The sequence below is a fragment of the Rhipicephalus microplus genome, chromosome 9, assembly GCF_043290135.1.
Source record: "Rhipicephalus microplus isolate Deutch F79 chromosome 9, USDA_Rmic, whole genome shotgun sequence".
Lineage (NCBI taxonomy): Eukaryota > Metazoa > Arthropoda > Arachnida > Ixodida > Ixodidae > Rhipicephalus > Rhipicephalus microplus.
Window position 1 is genome coordinate 56084717 of NC_134708.1, and position 20679 is coordinate 56105395.

At 44.7% G+C, this 20679-nt stretch overlaps 1 protein-coding gene and 1 long non-coding RNA gene across 2 annotated transcripts in view; both read right to left on the minus strand.

Annotated features, from left to right (window-relative positions):
• LOC142771343 (uncharacterized) overlaps window positions 1–19902 on the minus strand; it is a 203540-nt gene extending 183638 nt beyond the window's left edge. The window contains exons 1-2 of the long non-coding RNA XR_012885872.1: window positions 19821–19902; window positions 11110–11181 (exon numbers count right to left, since the gene is read on the minus strand). This is a non-coding gene — a long non-coding RNA (uncharacterized LOC142771343). The remainder of the gene's footprint in view (window positions 1–11109; window positions 11182–19820) is intronic.
• LOC142771811 (uncharacterized) lies at window positions 11774–17265 on the minus strand. Its single transcript, XM_075873692.1, has 2 exons — window positions 17171–17265; window positions 11774–17087 (listed from the first exon to the last, which is right to left on the minus strand). The coding sequence occupies exon 2, from the start codon at window positions 17046–17048 to the stop codon at window positions 16299–16301; it is 750 nt and encodes a 249-aa protein (XP_075729807.1). The 5' UTR covers window positions 17049–17087; window positions 17171–17265; the 3' UTR covers window positions 11774–16298.
• Window positions 19903–20679: the final 777 nt, after the last annotated feature.

Sequence of the window (20679 nt, forward strand, 5' to 3'; positions counted from 1 at the left end):
TAGCCAGTTCTTAGACCGGCTGGCTACCCTGTGCTGGGGAAAGGGGTGAGGGGAATGAAAGATGTTAAAAAGAAATGTTGCGAAGAGAGAGAGAAATTACAAAAAAATTGCGACAGAGGAAAGGCAACATCATAGAGTATAAGACACTAAAGTCTGTCTCTGAGGCCAGTTGTCCGCAAAAAGCGCAGCAAAGCTTTCAAAGCGACAATTCCATAAACGTAGCAATACCAACAAATCAGAGAGATTTGCAAGCAAGGCCCGATTTCCGCTTGACATTTTATTCACTATTCGTTTTGTTACATGCCGATTCAAGAATTTAAGAGCAGTGAATGTACGTAGCTTTTGTTTTAGGCTGATAATTCGTGTGGACATGGCTTCACTGCGATCATGGGTGTGCTAGTTGCCGGTAACCCACGGCAAAAGCAAGCTAGTAAAAAAAAAGAATAGAAACAAATAGGAGAGCAGAGCAAGATACAGGCATGAAACTTGGGGCGAAGCCTGTTTCGAGGGTAAAGAAGAAAGCACTATAGAAGGTTCCGGCGTTGATTAAATTGCTCTCTCAGAAATGAAACAATGCCGATAAAAACTTTATAGCAGAATGAGTATATAGGCTGGAAAATAATGCTAGAAACAAGAAAAACAAGACAAAGCGTCTAAACCCTGTAGAAACCCGTCGCCAGATCCCCCTAAAATAAGCACAGAAAAGTAAAGAAGAAAAATAGGCGTAAGATGACAGGATGGAGTGGACGAAAAGGGTTGCTGCTCGAAAATCAATAAACCTCGTCCCTAACAACCGTCGGAGAGTAACGGGCTTGGAGGCATATAAGTCTCGCGCATGCGCAGTAGCGGTGAAGGCGCAGTTCGCGTCGTCCAAGTGTACGATATACACTATAGCTCTCATCGAACAAAAAAAAAAAAGAAAAGGAGCTGTCTACTATACAAGCAAGCCCTTTTTTTCCCTCGGTGATTTCGATTAATGCTTTATTTTTTGTCGAGGGTGTGCTACGCGGGTGGAAGAGCGTTCTCGTGTTTCGCTCGTCGGCGTTTTACGTTGTGCCTCAATTTTTCGCCATTTTGCTTTTATACTTTTTCTTGCTTCTTATTAGAGATGCAGCTTGCAGCGATTTAATTGCGCTGCCTCTAGAGACTACATCTATTTCGTTGTTTTACAGCTACTTATCTTAAATTACCGCGTATTTCTTCTATCTGCATCACTATAAGAGTCAATAGACCATGTGTGATGTAGATTAAAAGAAAAATTGCTGGAGCAATTGCATTTCTTTTTTTAAACTTCTGATACGACTCGTCATGGTGATCTGTAGTCGCTAAGGCACTTGGCTGCTGAGCTGCAGGTCGCGAGATTGAATCCTGGCAGTGGCGGCCGTATCTGCGATGGATGTGAAAATGCTTGATGTCCGTGTGCTCAGGTTTAGGAGCACGTTGAAAATTTCCGAAGCCCTTCATTGTGACGTCTCGCATAATATGGTGGCTTTGATATGGTTAACTCAACAATTATAATAATCTTTGATACCTGTTGCTGGAAAATATAGATAATGCACTCGTATCTAAATAAATTGTGCCAGATGGAAAAAACTTAGCAAGTCTTATTAGGCACAGTTGTCTGATATCTAACGAAACAGGGGTCTCAGAAGTGCCTGCCGTCATGAAGTTTCGTAAATATACACTAGAGGGAATTCTGGCGCTAGTGTCTATGGGAGCTTCCACGCACGGCGCTTCAGCGAGAATGAAAAATGATGGGTAGTACACATATTTGTCTGATCTTCGTACTTCTGGCTCCGTGTGTAGTCGTGTGGCTTGAAACTGTTTTCTAACGAAACAAAACTCAGCAAATTTTCGGCAATCGTGTTTTACCACCTTATTAATTTAGGCTTACCATTTCAAATCGGCTCACGAAGTTCAAAAGGGTTCGTTCTTTTCTTTCAAAAAAAAACCTCAAAACAGCAATAAACGAAGCCACAAGTACGATTAACCGCACGCAAGTACGAAGACTAGGCGAATTCCTGTACTACCCATCATTCCCGCTGAACGATCGCAGCACCTGAGTCCACTATAGCTAATTTGAGGAAACTCTGTGCCTGCGGTGACCCCTACAGAACCGTCATCGTTCCATTTTTCAAAGATTTCTATAAGTATGATTTTAATGTACAGAGACTTGAAAGGTCTAAATAATTTTTATTTTTTCATAAGGCACCTCCTGCGGTCGCTGTGTTGTTGCATAACCGTGAGAGAAGTCTACATTTCGAGGGTCGGCGTCCACTACTATTTTGTTTGGGACATATGTGTTAATATTGTCACGTGCGTCCCGCGAGAAAGACGAAGGCGACAGCGCATACGCGCATCCACACGCTTTTATGCTGAACGCAACAACGAGAAAGACGAGGAACTCTTTGGCTCGCGGTAAATAAAAAGACCGACCCACTGCTGCTTTCTCAGCCTCTTCAAATATACGACCTCTGTCTTCACGCCGCGACAATATGCAGTTGGAATCTTGAAATAACGCGTATATCAAAAGTGGCAAAAGTCTTTGATCGATTGATTGATATGGGGGGGGGGGGGGGGGTTGAACGTCCCAAAACCACCACTTGATTGTGAGAAACGCCGTAGTGGAGTACTCCGAAAATTTCGACCACCTGGGGTTCTTCAACGCGCCTCCACATCTGAGCACACGGGCCTACAGCATTTTCGCCTCCGTCGAAAATGCAGCCACCGAAGCCGGGATTGGATCCCGCGACCTGCGAGTCAGCAGCCAAGTACCTTATCCACTAGAAAACCGTGGCGGGGCAAGCAGTAAAAATTAAGTGTGAGTTTCCACACTCAGCCATTTATTATGATCATAAATAGCTTTTTTACACAATAGAGACACGTGTATTATAGTTCTTATGTGACTTACGTGATGCTTGAAGTTTTATGGAGTTCGAGAACAAAGAACTTGGCAGTACTTGTACTAAGACGCGTGAGGCTAGAGACAAAAAAAAAAATGCGGTGATTCTGAAGACAAACTTGCTTGCTTCTTGTTTTTTTAGGCCTTAGCTGGATGATGCAGGTTGTTTGTACGTTTGTTCTGTTTAGAAAAAAAATATTTACAGTATGTACAGAACACAAATGCTTCATACCATTCCAGTAACAGGGCACATACACTTCGGGACATCTATGTATCACGACCAACAGCACTGCGTTGCAGTGAAGACACTCACGTCGTTACTAGGCTTTAGCCATCTGATACTAGTTTTTGTTTCTGCGTAGGTTCACAATGAAGACAGGTTCGGGTTAAGCCGACGATAGGCAAAGATACAACTCGGATGTCCAAACTCCGAAGAAACTCGTGTTCAAACTGAGCGTTCGCAGCTTTCACAACTCTACGAACACGTCGTCATTGGGGCTAGGCCTTTTATCGCTTTGGGAGTCTTCTGGCAGCCGCCGTTGCTTCTTCTGTGCACTATAGTGTTCTCTAGTTGTGTACGTACTCGAGGTCTTCGGCTCACCGCGATTGCTCCGCGTTGGTCGGATTAACTGTTGCCTCCTTGATATTTTAGTTGAGTGTCGGGGTTAGCACAATATCTGGTGCAAATACCCATTTATGATGATTGTTTTGATTGGCTGCGCAAGCACACACCTGTTTTTTTTTCTTTTTTGATAGGCTTCATGAATTCAGCCTAGCTTAATACCTTAGTTATTAGAAAAAATCCCGGCCAGAATTTGGTTAAAAAGTGACCGAAACTAACTTTTTCTGTCAATTATAATGCTACTTCTCGGAGAATTATCTCTACTTCCAGCTACTGAATACGCTATAAGCACATGCGCGTATTATATCTCCATTTGTTTTATGCCTTCTACAGGGGACCCGAATCCTTGTCAAGTGGGTATTGCCACTTTTAGCCCAGGCCTTCCCCTTCTGCAAAATAAGTTGAAATGAAAACAGGAAACGAGTTAGGAAAATCCACATTTCTTTCATGGGCTCCCTCTATCTATTAAACCCTACAGAGCATCCAATCACAGAATAGCACTGCACTCAGTAAATAGTCTGTCAGTTTAGTTAGCTGGTTTTCTGGCTTATGCGGTTCAACTTCTCAGATCAACTCAAGCTGCGAAAGACGCTGCAGTTCCTTTACAGGTGCGAATTTCCGGAGCCCTCCACTACGGGTGCCTCATAATAATATTGGGGTTTCGGCACCCTAAGCCCCAACAATCATACAGAGTTAGCGTGAATGATTCATTCGTTTTGAAATGGCTGTATCTTAAAAAGTAACACACGAACACACATGAAAGATATAGGACAAGAACCACGAACTCGTCAAGTTTTCACGCCCGCTAGAAATGTATGTGCCCTTCTTAGTGACACGACACACGTACAGGCTATGACCGAGCTCCTTCCGTACATATTTTCTCTTTTCGCGCAATCCTCTCAATTGTTCGCAATGTGACAGTGGTGCGTTCTTTGAACACGATAGAAAATGGCGCCACTAGCGCTGCTATCTGAAACTCAAACGTGGTGGACTTGTGGTTAGTATATATATATATATAGTGGAAGTAATAATTTGATAAGCCAGTTAGTCTTCGTGAAGGTATGGGATATGGCACAACGGGAGCGTTGTCAACAAGGATAAATATATTTATTTCCCAACAGTTTCGGGAGTTGTCCTCCCTTCATCAGTAGATGAGTTATACTCCTCATCATCATCCCCATGAGGGGATGAGTATAACTTATCCCCTGATGAAGGAAGGACCCCTCGCGAAACTGTTGGCAAATAAATATATTTATCCTTGTTGACAACGCTCCCGTTGTGCCATATCCCATACCTTATATATATATATATATATATATATATATATATATATATATATATATATATATATATATATATATATATATATATATATTCACATTTCAATGGTAATATTTTGAAAATAATAATAAAAAGCCGTATATGACGAGCCCATGGAAGCTCTAGGCATTCTGTTTACGTGTATATTGTAGTATTTGTGATAAGAAAGAAACAATAGACGAAGAGACAACTTGCCCTTGGCAGAGACCGAACCTTAAACCTTCGAATTATGAGCCCGATGCTTTTTTTCTATTGAGCTGCGGCGGCGGTCGTCCTCCCATCTACTTTAAGGTATTCATGTGCATAAAAACTGGCAACCGTAAAGGAAATACTCATTTATGTCAGCCTTGCGCCGTTATGAAAAGTACAATACGTGACAGTGTCCCCGCAAACTACTTCATTTGAACAATAATTGCTGACTGGGCAAGTTGCTACCGCATGACGTTTGGACATTCTTGCGCAACTTGGATTCAGTAAAAAGAAAACAAAATATCACCCACGGCCTTAGTAGCACATTCTTAAAACAAGTTCCGTTTCATTCCGCATTCAACGTGCAGAGTTTTCAACATGGTCGTGGGTTGATGATGACGACAATCTGCATCATCTGCTTCTCCTCTGTTCGACGTCACCACACATATAGGCACCACACATAGGCAGCAACTCGAACAGGAACCCCCTGCTGTAAGCCTGTCTTCGCTACAATGACACGACCAGCGATGACTGCTGGACTTGTTCCACAATACACTGATTCACTAAATGCACAACATTCGGTTTAACGACACAGATCTAGTACATATATACACGCACACACGAAGTGTTGTGCATTTAAGGGCAAGGCAATATTAGCACAATAGAAAAAAGAAAGAAGATTCTTACATATGAATTTAGAGCGATCTTGTTCGTTAACGAAAATACGGGTACAACGTACACGAAAAATAAATCACCAGATAAAGAATATACATAAGCCCCCTCCCCCTTTTTTTTTTTGGAAGACAGTGGTATTTCTCATAAGTATTGAATGAACTAGATCTCAAATATGCATCAAGCCTTTCTGGTACTTACTATTTTATGTATTATTTCAGTAACAAACAAACAAACACGTAACTAGGTAGCGCTCGCCGTGTTGTCTTTCACCGCGACTGATCTGCGTTCGTTTTTCATTTACTCAATACGAATTGCGATAAAGTGGCTAAAACATCGTTCCTCCTTTTCACACCACTCCTTCGACACCTTTCTTAGCCTTTGCTCGGTCTACATCACCAGGACGTCCCATTTGTTTACCGGCTTTACTGGCCACTACGGAACAATCATGTCAGTTAACAACACCGCCGTATACGCATTCGCAACGCCGACAGTAAAAGTGATCCCTCGCGAATGGAGTAGAGAATACAAGAGAAACAAAAACAAACACGCCAGTCTCTGAAAACGAACAGGCCAATAAAAGAAGCATCTGGTACACGTCAATTTCTAAGTGAAAGGACGCTCGGAGATAGAAGGGAGAGGGTGAGGGAGAATCAATGTAGGTGAAAAGGAAAGGGGGGGGGGCGGACGGGAGACGTGATGGTTTGGAACGATCAGTTATCCGCAAAAAGAAAACAGCTAGATAATATATATAGTATTATAAACAGGGCGACAGACGTGCCACGCGCGCCTCCGATGGAGACGCGACCTTGACTCGATTCTTTTTTTTTCAGATTCGACACCTTTTTTGTCGTTGCTCGCCACCATCAGCGCGTCCCTTTCGGCTGCAACGACGCGTTCGGGAGGCAGCCTTTTTCTTCGCTTTGCTGCCGGGCCAAGCAACAACGCCGCTGTCTGGGAAGCGCCTTGAATGGCGAGAATGATTATTGATGATGACGAACTGACGTGGCCTCCCTCCACCCCATCCTAAACACATCGTCGCCGGACGCCGCTGGCGCGTTCGGGCGTCATACGTGCGACCAGCTTGTGGCGGTGCGTACGCTCGCATATAGAACGGCTGTGCGTATACGTTTGCCGCGGGTGCATTGTATATATAACTGTTGCGTCGGGCTCGCGCCTCGTGTAAGGCGCGAGCTACGCGCGCGAGCGAACGTGTAAACGATCACGCGAAAGGCGTTCGTCTTCTTTTTCTTTCTCGGCGTTCCGAGGCGCGAGGGGGCACACGCGCTGCGACTCGTGATTCGCGCCGTGGTGGTGCGAGAAAAAAAATGAGAAAATGATTCCGGGCTGAATGAAGAATCGGGGGTTCGGTTGTGCGACGTGCAAGATGAATTTCTTCGGCCTCGCTAACGCGGAGTGGGGTGGATCTTCCGAAGGCACGCGAGTTTTTTGTTGCGCCACGTCTGAGCTTCATTCTTGGTCTCGGTGCCGGTAGGCAAACGCGTCTCTTCCGCGTGCAAACCGGAAGTAGGCTGCGAGCCCGGAAGGAATCTTTCTATAAGGAATAGCGAGGTTGCCGAGTTTACGGTGGCATAGTGCGCACCATTAGTTAGTTTTTTTTTGTTTTTTTTTTGTCGTTAGTGACACAAACTCGTATCAGGGACACTAACGTCAAATCGCTGTGCGATTCATGCGGCCAAATTTTACCTTGAGAACTTCATTGTCACCAACTTCATCACCATACATTTATTGCTTGTGGAGAAAATTAAGGTAAAGGTTTCATTTTTTGAATTTCATGAATCTCCGCGCGGGATGTCATGGATTTCAAAGTGCGTTTCTCGTACTTTGGTGACATTGTCTCAGTGAGAGAGAGATAAAGATGCAAGGAAAGGCAGGGAGGTTAACCACACGCACATCCGGTTTGCTACCCTGCACTGGGGAAGGGATAAAGGGGAGAAATGAGGTTGCAGAAAGATGAGAAGGTCCTGTCTCAGCGAAATATCCTAAAACGTATTGTATGTTAAGTCTAGGGCCCGCTCACAGGACAATGTACTTCATTTTTACTGATTAGGAACTACGCAGCACTCAGTAGGTGCCTTCAAAATCTATGACGTCAGGATGCTTGGTGCGGAAATTTCAAGGTGGTGTTGCCACCCATGTTCATTTTTATTTGCGTGTTTTCTTGGTTACCACGTGTCTTTTCACGGGAAGCATGTTGATTTCATAATTGTGAAAGCATAACTTACTAATATGAAAAAAAAGGGTTCTCGCTATGAGTGGTCTCTAAAGACCCACAATATTTAAAAAAAAGAGAAATCTTACTGAACATTTTCGAAAGCACAGGCGGATTTTTGTTTTTACGTTAAAGTGTTGTCCACCATGTTGGTGCTGCTTACAATAAAATCGGATGCTGACGCGAAAGTCATGAATTTGATCCCGGCTGGCTCAATCACATTTCCATGGAGACGAAGTGTTGGAGGCCCATGTAAAAGTGCGATGTCACACTTGTTACAGGACACGAGATGGTCGAGATTTCCGGAGCCTTCAACTATGGGGTCCGTAAAACTGAATCAGTATTGTGTCACGTAAATTCCCGCAGTTTAATAATACGTATTACTATTATTATTGTTCTTATTTTGTAGGTAGTCTTATTTTAATTGTTTATTTACCACTTGTGAGCGATGAATTCATTTTTAAAGAAGGGCTGAAGGAGAGATGTTTTACATCTATCGACGCACAAATTCACTGATCAGAGGTTGTTTTTCGGCTACTTGGTAACCAGTCATACTGCAGGTACTTTGCGAACCTCGGTAATCGATCGAAAAACACGGCGAACCATGGTTTAAAGATACACAGGTTTTCGGAAGAAGCGCGCCAACATCTGCACATCTATAGTTGGAAGCTTACTTCATAGAAGAAACAAAGAACCGATGCGCGAGCGAGACGAGTAATCATTTTTTCTCGAGGTACGAAGTTAGTGCTTCTAGCTGTTTTATTAATTCTTTATTCTTTATTTTACTTGATGGTGGCTGGATCTTGCGTCGATTGGCGGATTACTGCACATAAAAATAATCGTTCATTGTTTTTGCACATCAACCTTTATGCATACACGCTAACTGCTCATGCACATTAAACATTAAACAGGTGTTAGCGAGCGCTATGTCTGGGCTGCGTTTCTCGTGTGGATGCGGGTGTGAATGTGACAGTCTTTTTTGAGACATTACCAAATCGCTCGAATCATCTACAACACGAACAATGACTCAGAACTGAGATCGGCACCAAATACTACGCGGCTGTTGAAGTTTAATGCGCAAAAATTTAAACTTAAGATGGCGTATAAGATGCGTTGTTTGCTTATGAAAGTATGACATCGTGAATTTTTTTTTCTAGGTTTTGAATCGTGAGTTTCGATTTTGACGACAAGTAAAACAGTTTCTGTACTGCACGTTACTCCCATTCTGAGAGGTTAGCGGGCCTAGTCAAGTTCCAGACATTGTACCTTTACCCAGCTGTACTCACCTAAATGGCACATTTCTTCATTTCATTTGTGCCCCGATGTGGTGAAGTAAATCGAATCGCAGAAATCTTAGAAGTCAGGACTGGGCGCCATTCATATTACACTCCTGTGAGCGCGTGGCAGCTACGGACTTCTAAATCAGCTCCTGTGAATGCGAAGGATGAATGGTTTACGGACCGGGGCGGTGGGTTTTGAAACTTTGTTGTTGGCTTGCGCGTGTCTTGTGCCGTATTTTTTTGTACATTTTCCTTTGCGAACGAACAGTACATGACACATTTATTTTTATTTACAATGGGCAAAAAGATGCGATAGCAGGATACGTTAGAGCCGGATGTCCCTATATTATGGTATTATTGCACGAGATTCACACAAAGATACATAATTTTACAAGAAAAATAATAAAAGGCACTATGTACACTATATATATAGGGCTTATAGCAGTCTATGCAAAAAAAATTGACACAGTCTATGAGCTCACTTTGCAGGCATAGTCCAGTTCGTAGAGCGTGATCACATCACAAATAGAGCCCGTACATATAAGGGCAAGGAGCAATAAGAACTAAAGACCCTTAATTAAATTTGTGGCCATTAAAAAATCACGAAAGCCGCTCACTGCACGCCTTTGATTATCTGAATGTGGCTATGGCATGAGAATTTCGACAAATCGAAATGGTCATCGGACGAGGTGGTTTCATCACTCAGTTGGGCGCGTTGTTCATCATATTGTCAGCTTTAAATTTTTTTTTTTACAGTGTGGGCTAGTGTAAGCATGAAGAATCCGGCCATCAGGTCTTCGGGTTCTGTAACAAGCTTACCCGTTCACCTATGTAAATGCCTGCAAGATCGCTATTTAAAATTAACAGGGTCCAGTATATATTCGTTTGAACGATTCGAAGGTGAAGGCAGTCTTCCTTTTTTTTTTCTCAGTTAATGTAGTGATCCTCCTTCGCACGCAGTCCAACCACCCGGATGTTTTCTGCCCTGCCTCCAGTATTCAAGGCACTTCAGCCCTTGGGCAGCTTCTCTGGCTTTTGCACTTCCCTGTCAAATGTGACGTCAATGTGATGTCGAATTTTGTTATATGTGATGTCACGATGACGCCATCACGTGATGACGATTTTTTGAATCTCTCGTAGGCACACCGTCGACGTGGAATGGTGGTAGTTAATTTCAGTGTTTGATGAGGCATTTAAGACTCTTGCTTTAATAATCGTGGCACATCCAGTAAACAAACCATAACGTCAATCACGGTCCACACGTGCGTTGCCGAGCGTCTATTTCAATGGCCTATCGGGGAGAAGAAGCGTGGTGCACGGCCTAAAGTGAAGAAAAGGCTATCTTATAAAAACTACATTGTGGTGAACCCCACCCACTTGTCACCCCTCACACAAGTGTCCGAGTGCGATCCGAGTGGCCGGGTTATTTCTTTTTACTTTTTTGAATAAAAAAAAGTCATTTTGAACGATTATTTTTTTTTCAATTGGGTTCTTTCTCCTTTAGACAAGGTTGTTAATCCACAATTTTTTTGCGGATATTCTCGCTCACCAGAACTAACCCCACTGCAAGGGTAATGATCGCGGGACTGTGAGAGTAATTTTCTAATGCGATAAAAATCTTTTTACTTTTCCTTTCCTGTCTACTTGAGACCCCATAAAAGCAAAATTTTTTGCGCTATAATTTCTTGGTTGCCACCATTCACTTGTATTGCAACCTAACCCTCACTCAACGTCTTCGGGCCTATAAATAGTTTTTAAATAAACAAAAAAATAACATTCACAGCCTTAACATATTGCAGATGGTCCCTTCAAAACAATGTCGTTGGCCACCGAAAGTCAGCTGGAAAGTGTACGCTTTCGCAAAAATAAAAATGGCCAACCAAAAACTCACCCGAAAGCACAAAATGCAGAGCTGTGTGCCAGTTGTTCACCGAAAGTCGGGCAGCGAAATATGAAGGCAAGCCTGAAAAAGAAGAAAGAAAAGGACAAATTCACCACAAAGGAGCCTTTTGGGCTACCCGGGCGGCGCGAAAAGTTGAAAAATCCGAAGTTAAACGCGAAAAAAAAATATAGAGAGAAAGATTGCCTCCCTGAGGAGTGAATATAAATGGGGCTGTGTATCGGCAGGCTACCTGGCAGAATTTTGACGTTCGTCCTTGAGACGTCGGGTTCGCTTCGCTTCTTTCCCTCCCGTTAGTCTTTTTTTTAGGTTATATATTTTTTTTCACTTCCTACGTATCTGGGACCCAACGTATTTTCGAAATTTCCGTGGCCTTCTTTTTCGAACTGGCACACCGTACATTCTGTTTTGTACCGTTTCGACGGTTCGTCTCTTCGTGGACATCTTCGTGATAGTAATAAAAATACAAAAGCTTTCGATTGCAAACAAACTCGGATTTCCGGAGTTTATTTATTTTCGCTTCTCGAAAGAAATAAGTACCAGGTGAAGTGTTACAATAATACCAAATGCTACTTAAGTAAAATAGAAGATAGAACTATCATAAAATCGCAGAATGTAAACTGGGAATGTATCAACTGAGAATGTAAACTACAGGTAGGTAGGTATAAACTTTATTTTTCCTTTGTAAAGGAAAGGTGCAATGGAAGAGAGATGAGGAGAGATTGCTACGCTCGATAGTCCTCCGCAACCCTCTCTGCCCAACCCAGGATGGCCTCCTGGACGTCGGGTTTCAAGCTGCGCATGGCAGCCTCCCACTGCTCCTCATTACTAATTAGTTTTCGAAGGGACGGTGGAGGGGGGTGCTTAGGGCACCCCCACATGATATGATTAAGATTTGCTTTCTGTGCGGAGCAATATTTACAGGAGGAGGACGGGTAAAGAGAAGGGTACATGAGGTGAAGAATGTAAGGAGAAGGAAAGGTGTGAGTCTGCAGCTGTCGCCACAGTACTTCGCGCCTTCGTATGGATTTCGACGTTAGCGGCGGTAAGGATAAACGACCAAGGCGGTAGTGACTACAGATGTCGTGAAATGTTAAAAGGCGATCCCGCGCAGCAAACGGTGCCGTTGTCGAAACGGGGCCTGGCTCTTCCAGCGCCTGCGCCCGGAACGTAAATCCTCGGGCGCTGGCGTGAGCCGCCTCGTTACCGGCAAGGCCCGCGTGCGCGGGAGTCCATATTAAAGCCGTGTCTTGTTGCGGGGGATGGGCCAAAAGGAGGGAGAGGGCTGTTTTGGACACCCTACCCGCTCCAAAATTGTAGATGGCAGTTTTTGAATCACTAATAATAAGTGAATAATTTGGAACTGTAAGGGCCAGAGCTATGGCTGCTTCTTCCGCCTCCTCAGAAGAGGAAGCAGAAATAGAAGCAGCAGCAGATATCTGACCTAGCGAATTCACAACTGAGAGGGCGAAAAAAGGACGAGTACTGTATTCGGCAGCGTCAACGTAGAGCACTTCTTTAGAAGTAGAAAATCGTTTTTCGAGAGTTTTTGCACGCTGTCGTCGACGTTGCTCGTGGTGCACAGGGTGCATGTTTTTAGGGAGCGGCGGAATGAGTAGATTCTTGTGTATTTCACGCGGAATAGTGTGTTTGGCGTTAGTGGTTGGAGTTGGCCTGATACTGAGGGTATCGAGTATGTATCTTCCGGTCTGTGTGTTGGAAAGACGAGCATATTGTGAAGTTAAGTGTGCTTCAATAAGTTCAGTTAAGGTGTTCAATGTGCCTGTCTCCATGAGCCGTGCGGTGGACGTTCGAATGGGGACTCCGAGAGCGAATTTGTAGATTTTACGTAACAAAGTGTCTACGTTATTTTGTTCTCTTCTCAGAAGGAACAGATAAGGGAGAGAATAAGTCACTTTATTGAGGACGAAGGCTTGGATGAGGCGGAGGAGCTCTGCCTCTCGTAGCCCGCCATGCTTATTAGATATCCTGCCTATAAGGCGTAGAGTGTGGTCCACAGTTGTTTGAAGTGCTTTAATGGTGTGTGTGTTTAGTCGATTTCGTTGTATGTGTAGTCCAAGCACCCTGAGTCTGTCAACTTTAGGCACGGGTGTATTGTTCAGTGTTATTTGTATATCAGAGATGTGCTTTTCCGAGCCCCGATGGGCAGGAAGGAGGAGCAGTTCAGATTTAGTGGGTGAACAGGTCAGATTCATGTTACCCGCACAAACCACCACCCTGTCAGCAGCAGTCTGCAGAGTTTCCTGAATGTGACCATCGGAGCCGCCTGTCATCCAGAGGGTAATATCATCTGCATAAAGTGAAAATTTGAGATCTGATATGGATCTCAGCGTTCGAGCCAGCGGCATCATCGCGATGTTAAAAAGGAAAGGTGATAACACTGATCCTTGAGGTGTGCCGAAACTCCCCAAGGAGTAAGAACAAGAGTGTTCAGACCCAATGTAAATAGTTGCCGTACGGTTCGAAAGGAACGCAGATATGTAATCATGAATCTTTTTACCAACGCCTATAGCGCTCAGTTCACTCAATATGGCAGTGTGGCTGACGTTGTTAAAAGCCCCATGGAGATCGAGACTGAGAATTGCTTGAGTATCGAGGCTAGAGTTAGGGATAATGATGTCATGCTTCAGTCGAAGCATGACATCTTGACTGGAAAGGGATTTACGGAAGCCTATCATTTCGTGAGGGTATAAGTTGTGTTCTTCTATAAATTTGCTAAGGCGGTTGAGGATTACATGTTCAAGTGTTTTTCCGATGCATGAAGTGAGGGAAATCGGACGTAGGTTGGCTGTGTTTATGGGCTTACCAGGTTTTGGTATGAAAATAACTCTGGCGTCCTTCCACGCAGCCGGCAAGGTAGAAGTGTCGAAGCAGTGGTTAAAAAATTTAGTGAGGGCTATAATTGAGTTTTCATCTAAGTTGCGGAGAAGTTTATTATTGACGAGGTCAGGGCCTGGTGCAGATGAGGTGCGAAGGTTCGCAAGCGCGTGTCTAACCTCAGCCTCCGTTATGGGGCTACTGAGATCATCATTTGGTTGTCCGATATAGTCAGGTGCATCGTATCGATACGCGCTGGGTAGGTGTTTGTCGCGAAGATCATTAAAAAGAGTGTTTAAGTTACCTTTGTGCGAGTGAAGTAGTTTGTTAATGTGATGATTATTTGCGGTACGTGATATGGTAGGGTCTAATAAATGCCGCAGGAGCTGCCATGTCATCTTGCTGTCTAGGTGGCCATGCATGCTTTCGCATTTCTGGGTCCATTGTTGACAAGCAAGCTGTATGGCATAGTCCTGAATTTGCAAATCGAGTCTCGCAATTCTCAGTCTCAGTCGGCGATTGTGTCGCCTCTTCTTCCAGCGTTTGAGGAGAGATTGCTTAGCTTCCCACATGTGAAGAAGTCGGGTGTCAACTATTGTAAAAGGCGTATCAGGTGGTAACATGGTGGTATGCGTTTTTGTGTCAGTGTGCAATTGCTGTACCCATTCCGAGATATCATCTATCTCAGTAGGCGCCGAGCAGTGACGGGCCTCGCGAAACTTGTTCCAGTTAATAAGGCTCAGGCGCTTGGGAGCTAAAGGTTTGTGTCGGAAGTGTATGGTAGTTTGAATAATGTAGTGGTCACTACCGAAGTTAATGTTCAGGTTGGTCCATGTGACAAAGTGAACGCGATGGCTGAGTGTAAGATCGGGAGATGTATCTTTAGCTACACTATTACCTAATCTAGTGGGCATGTCTATATTGTTGTGGAGGGTGAGGCGGTGATCCTGTATGTGAACCCACAAAGCCCTACCCTTGGGTGTAGAAACAGAGTGGCCCCATACTTGATTTGGTGCATTAAAATCACCAAGTATTAGGAGAGGGTGATGTTTCGCGGCCGCAATGGCTCGGGCAAAGAGAGTATTGAAGCGATGGTGTTTCGCCTGTGGCCTACTATAGACGTTTAATACGTATAAAGGCGATTCTTGAGTTTTACAAGGAAGGACCTCCAAAAAGTTGTGCTCCACATCGACGCCGTCGAAATTAGAGTGAGTTACCGTCAAATGTTTTTGCGTTAATATTGCAGTATCGGGAGAATTTAGAGATTTAGTTTGGTGTACACTGTAACCGGGAAAAGTTATGTTTCCGTGGGTCTCTTGTAGGGCAATGACTGCAGGGGGTTTGGGGCAGGAGGCCAAATATTGTTGAAGAGTCGCTTTCTTTTTGCGGAACCCCCTGCAGTTCCATTGCCATACTACAAAGTTCGAGCGATTAGGGTTTGCAGCCATTGTCGGGAGGGGGTGTAGGAGAGAAGGCGGGTACGGCTATATTTGGATTATTGGCCGTGACGGCCGCAATCCATGCAGTGGTCTGCTGCATTTGAGTTTGTACAAAATCTAGAAACTTGTCAAGTTTGTCATTTATGGCAGCTTGGCCCGTCTCCTGAGCTGTGAATCTGCTCTCTATGTGAGAAATCTTACTTTCAATGACGGCGAATTTCTTCTGTGTTTTATTTTCGAGGGCGTTTATCCTATCGTTAAGAGTTAGAACTGTGTCGCTGAGAGATTCTTCTTCGCGTGGTGTGGCAGGGGTTTTGCGCTTATTTGAGGGTGGCAGCTGGGAGGTGTCTCGAGGCATTGTAGTGTCCATGTCAGTAGGAGGAAGAGGTATCGTGGGTTCAACAGCAGGGGGCGATTGAGCAGGAATGAAAGATCGTGGTTCGGAATGCTGCGAAAGATTGCTAAGGGGCATTCGGGATTGTAGCTCGAGCTTTAACTTTTGAATTTCTGCCTTGAGGCTAGCGTTTTCAGCTAGAACTTTTTCTAGGCTAATGTTTTGAGATAAGGAGCAGTTAGAGGAAGCTGCCTGTGCCCAGCTTACCTTTAATGGGTTTGGCAGATGACTGGTGGAATGGGGGTTCGTTGACTGGGTCGGGAAGTCAAGTTCTTTGGGAGTCGAGTTTGGGCCCCGCCTCTTGCTCTTGCTGCGACCCCGCTGTGGGCCACGCTCTTGCGAGCGATTAAGGCTCGGTGTCCGGGATGATGGAACTTCTGAGGGCTTAGGTGTCTGGTATTTAGGTGTCTTAGTCTTGTAACGCTGTTTGCACAATGGGGAACCGGTGATGTGAGCTCCACCACACACGACACAGACGGGTTCACATTCATGGTCCATTGAGGAATCCTTCAGTCCGCACTTGTGACAGATTGCATCGGGAGTAGAGGGGCAGACATCCTGGCGATGTCCAATTTTTTTCGGCAACGGGTGCAGGCTTCCACCTTCAGTCGGAATGGGCGGCAGCGAAGCGTGCAGCCTTCGTAGTTGATGTAAAAAGGGACGTGCGTGCCACGGAAAACAACCAAGATGGTTTCGGTGGTGCTCAGTCGGCGAGCGGCCCCAATGGTCATGGCTGGATTACATCTTTGGAGGGTTGGAAGGATTTCCTCGTCAGCGTAATCCAGAGGGAGATGAAACCTTCCACGACAAGAATCTACAGGGTCGGCAACGTGGGTGGCGACTTCGTAGGGGACTCCGTTGAACTTTAAGGTCCGGATGTTGTGGTATAAATCTGCTCGGTCCATGCTTGACGTACTCACGAGCACTGTGTGACTGGTGGGATTGACCCTGATTTGATCAGGGCTGCTGATGGGAAGTCCAACTGCTTTGAGAACGAGTTGTCGTAAGACACAGGGGTGCAACTTGGTACAGTCGAGACCCCCGCGTATCCGAAGAATCACCTTGTAGTCCGCATCGGGCAGTGGTGGAGGTTTAGGCTCCCATGAAGATGGTTTCTTCAGATCCGCTGCGCAGGTGTCAGCCGATGAACCAGTGGGACGAAGGTCAGCATGTAGAGCACGCCATGAGCGAGCGGCGTCGCCTCCAGCAGCGACGCCCGCTGCGACGCTGGCCGCGTCGCGCTGGGCGCCTCCACTCATACTAGGCCGGCGGTTAGGCCTAGCGCGGAAGCGGTCGAGCTGAACAATAAACAGTCAGCACTGTTCTCAAGGAGCATTATCACATCCCAACAAGGTGTCGAATGGGTGCCAGGTCCACTTACAGTTGGTGTGATGTGTGATCCAGGGTCCAAGGACCTGAAGAGGTGGTCATAACACGGTAAGTAGCCGGAGCCAAACGTACACACGTCAGCGTTTGATCGGGATCAAGACGCGTCCTGTAAACTACAAAGATACTCAGTTTGAACGAAAACTCTTATAGGCTATGATGATCGCTAGCTTGTTGTGTAACTTGTAACCATTTATGCTTATTTATTCACTATGTGCACCTGTGCAAGGAGGGTCTACAGGTCCAAGGTATACACGGTTTCAAGGTCACAAGCGTTGTAACCAAAAAACTTCCGGCGACCTCATTTACCAGCTCCTAACGCCGAAACTGAAAGCACGTTTTCAAGTTGTTGTTTTTTTCAAGGGTAAATAAAGTCTCTCTTTTGTTTTTCACATAAAAGAAACGTGCGTAAAGTACAAGAGATTGTTTTATAATTTTTATGTAGCTCAAAAGAACATTTATTTGAATATATTTGGCCAAATAAGGGAAGGAAACTGTAGAAGATCAGCGGGCTATTTTCTAAAACGATGGTTGTCCACCAATGTTATTAAGGCACATCGTTGGAGAAACTGGAAGTCTTGAAGGGGCTGTGTTGTAAACATTAAGAGGGTCTATAAGGAAAACTTCTGCTAAAGGACGCCAAGGAATAATTAGTAGAATGTCGTGCAACAGCATAGCGTATCATACGGCTGCATTGAATGGAAGATAGAATGATTGTACGTATGCATAGGAAAGCCGAGCAAATGAGTCGTATACATTCTTCGAGGAGTAATAGCAAAATAAATGTGCCATTCAAATTAAAAACTACTTCATAAGGATGGTACGTATAAAAAAGTGTTCACTAAATTCGCGGGGAGCATGATAGCGCGCTACGTGCTGGGATAATGGAAAGCTCATTCACTTAAACGATATGTTTTGTTTGCAGTAGTTGTTACATAGCAGTAGTACAAGGCAGTTATTGTTCGATTCCAGCCTTTATGACTTGGATTTATATAGACTATACTTTTGAATGAATTGAATAGCAAGTTTCGAATAAGAGCTTTGTAAAGGAGTATTCCAAGTTTCTTACCTTAACAAGCATCAGTGTTCTAAATTTCTGAAGCTACGCAAGCACTTGTTTGGCCTGGTTTTTATAGACCTGTCGTTGCCTCAATACCTGGAGGTTCGAAGGTCCCAATTTTATTAAGGTGTAATAAAAGCAATACCTCACTCATATTTTAAGAAAACACTGTGGTAAACGTTAAACACTCAGAGGGCATGGTTATGAACTTTTTTCCCCTATATTATAGGTACAATATGGTCTCTAGCCCACTACTACTCCATTAACATACATCAAGCTTCTAACAAAATCTGCAGTCACTTCAGCTAACACTATAAGGAGAACGCTGGTGAAAGTCCATGCTCTCAAGAGACATTCATTAGGTTCTGTGATGTTCTCACTTTTCATTGCGTTTTTGGTCCCATTAATTAAGACTTTACACACCTTGACCTTACTTTATTTCATTTATTTAACTGTTACTTAACTTTCATTTCAGTTCAATGCACATGTTTCCCCTGTAATTTAGTAAGCCAGATTCAAGCACCTAAATTTTTGATCTAATAACGCGGCACACAACGATGACATTGAGTATTTTGCACTCAGCATCATTTTAATGTGTGTCACGACAGCTGACTGGAGGGTCCATTCCTGTTCGGAAGACCAACCCCGGTCTTCTTTTTTTTTTTCCTTTCAAGCCCTGTCCTCCCTTTGCTTTAATAAAAACACACATATTTCTGGCCAGAATAACGTCCAAAAAGCAACTATCTGCTCAGGCGTGACATTACGGAACACGATAATTGCCAGCTGTCGCTACACCTATTCGTACCTAACACGATGGCACCACAAAACTCGTGTCATGCCGTGAAATATAATTCCAGGTAGATGCAAGTGAATGTAGGAGCTGGAGGGCATTTCCACTTTGGCTTACATCGATGCACAGTTTACGTATCCGTCGAGAAGTAAAGGCAGGCTAGCGATTGGGAAGTTGATAGCGCGTGCGTTTGTGTGCATTAAGAGCAGCTTTAAGGCCTAGTTGATGTTGCATCATGGGTAATCGCGCTCCATAATCATATAGAGACGGATCGAATGCACTACATACACTCCGTGTCTGGCGTGTATTAAGTCCGTCCCTGTACGATAACAAAAGCATGATGCGTCAGTGTGTGTATGTACTTTTTAAAATTTTATAGACCATTGTGTGCGCTTGTGAGGCAGCCTGCAAACCGATTAGGTTGTTATGCGCACACGAATAGGGCAAACAGCAGTGTGCACCCATGCCGAGGCTTGGCCCACGTGTGGCCTCGAAGGGCGGTGTGCATCCCGTGTTCATTCGTGTGGCATAAACCGGATAACCACTAAAGGAGTGCCCAGTTCTGTTGCACTTCTAGGCATAACTCACAGCACAACGGAGTGGGAAAACGTCGGATACCTTTAGGCTTCGCTTTTAAGGTTTGAATGAGATAGTGTTGTCCTTTTCCTAGAGCGTACTTCTACAGATATCACTGGACACCAACGACGCTGTCGCCGATGACGGAATTTCGGCGAAACGAGCTCTTTAACGCTGCCACGTTAAACAAACGGTAGAAGAAGAAAACACTTCACTCACCGTAATTACAGCAGCATTTTTTAAAGCGGTCAACTGTCAAGTCCGAACAGCGAAGCGTCGTTCTCAGGGCAACACCAGCGACACCTACAGTTTGAAATGATCCACAACTGAGCATGCGCAACGCCATTGACACGCGTGCCTTGCAGTTTCCGGCCTCGCTTATCGCCGCGGCTGCGACAACTGCTTTGGCGGTCAAAAGCATTCTCCTCTGTGTGGAGCCAAAGCCAAAAAGAGCTTTATTCGGCTGAAAAGTAGGCGCAAATCTGCTGGAAAAGTGAGACCTAGAACAGAGAATAAGTATGTGCAGCGCAGCTTGCATCGGGCGCAGTGAACACGTGGTTTCTTTTTTTCTTCTTTAGTTTCATTATTATTTTTTTCTTCCAGACAATCGAGAGCGATTTGGACGGCCATTGCGAATGTTGCATCCGCGGTGATAATCAAGTATCAAAAATGCGAGAGAGGTGCGTCATTGGTGCCGCGCATGCTCAAGCGTAGCTTATCAGTGACTGCAGAGTGCCGCTCGTGCAGTTCCGGCCGTGACACTGCATCTTTTTAAACGTGAAAGTTGATTACCGTACATCTCGACAAGTGCCAAGGAATCATCAACAAGCAAGCAGCCCCGCACGGTGGTCTAGTGGCTAAGGTACTCGGCTGCTGACCCGCAGGTCGCGGGATCGAATCCCGGCTGCGGCCACTGCATTTCCGATGGAGGTGAGGTGGAAATGTTGTAGGCCCGTGTGCTCAGATTTGAGCGCACGTTAAAGAACCCCAGGTGGTCGAAATTTCCGGAGCCCTCCACCCTGGCGTCTACCATAATCATATGGTAATTTTGGGACGCTAAACCCCACTTATCAATCAA

Excerpts from the sequence above, each read along its gene's own strand:
- LOC142771811 (XM_075873692.1), bottom strand. The coding sequence starts at position 17,048 with ATGAGTGGAGGCGCCCAGCGCGACGCGGCCAGCGTCGCAGCGGGCGTC.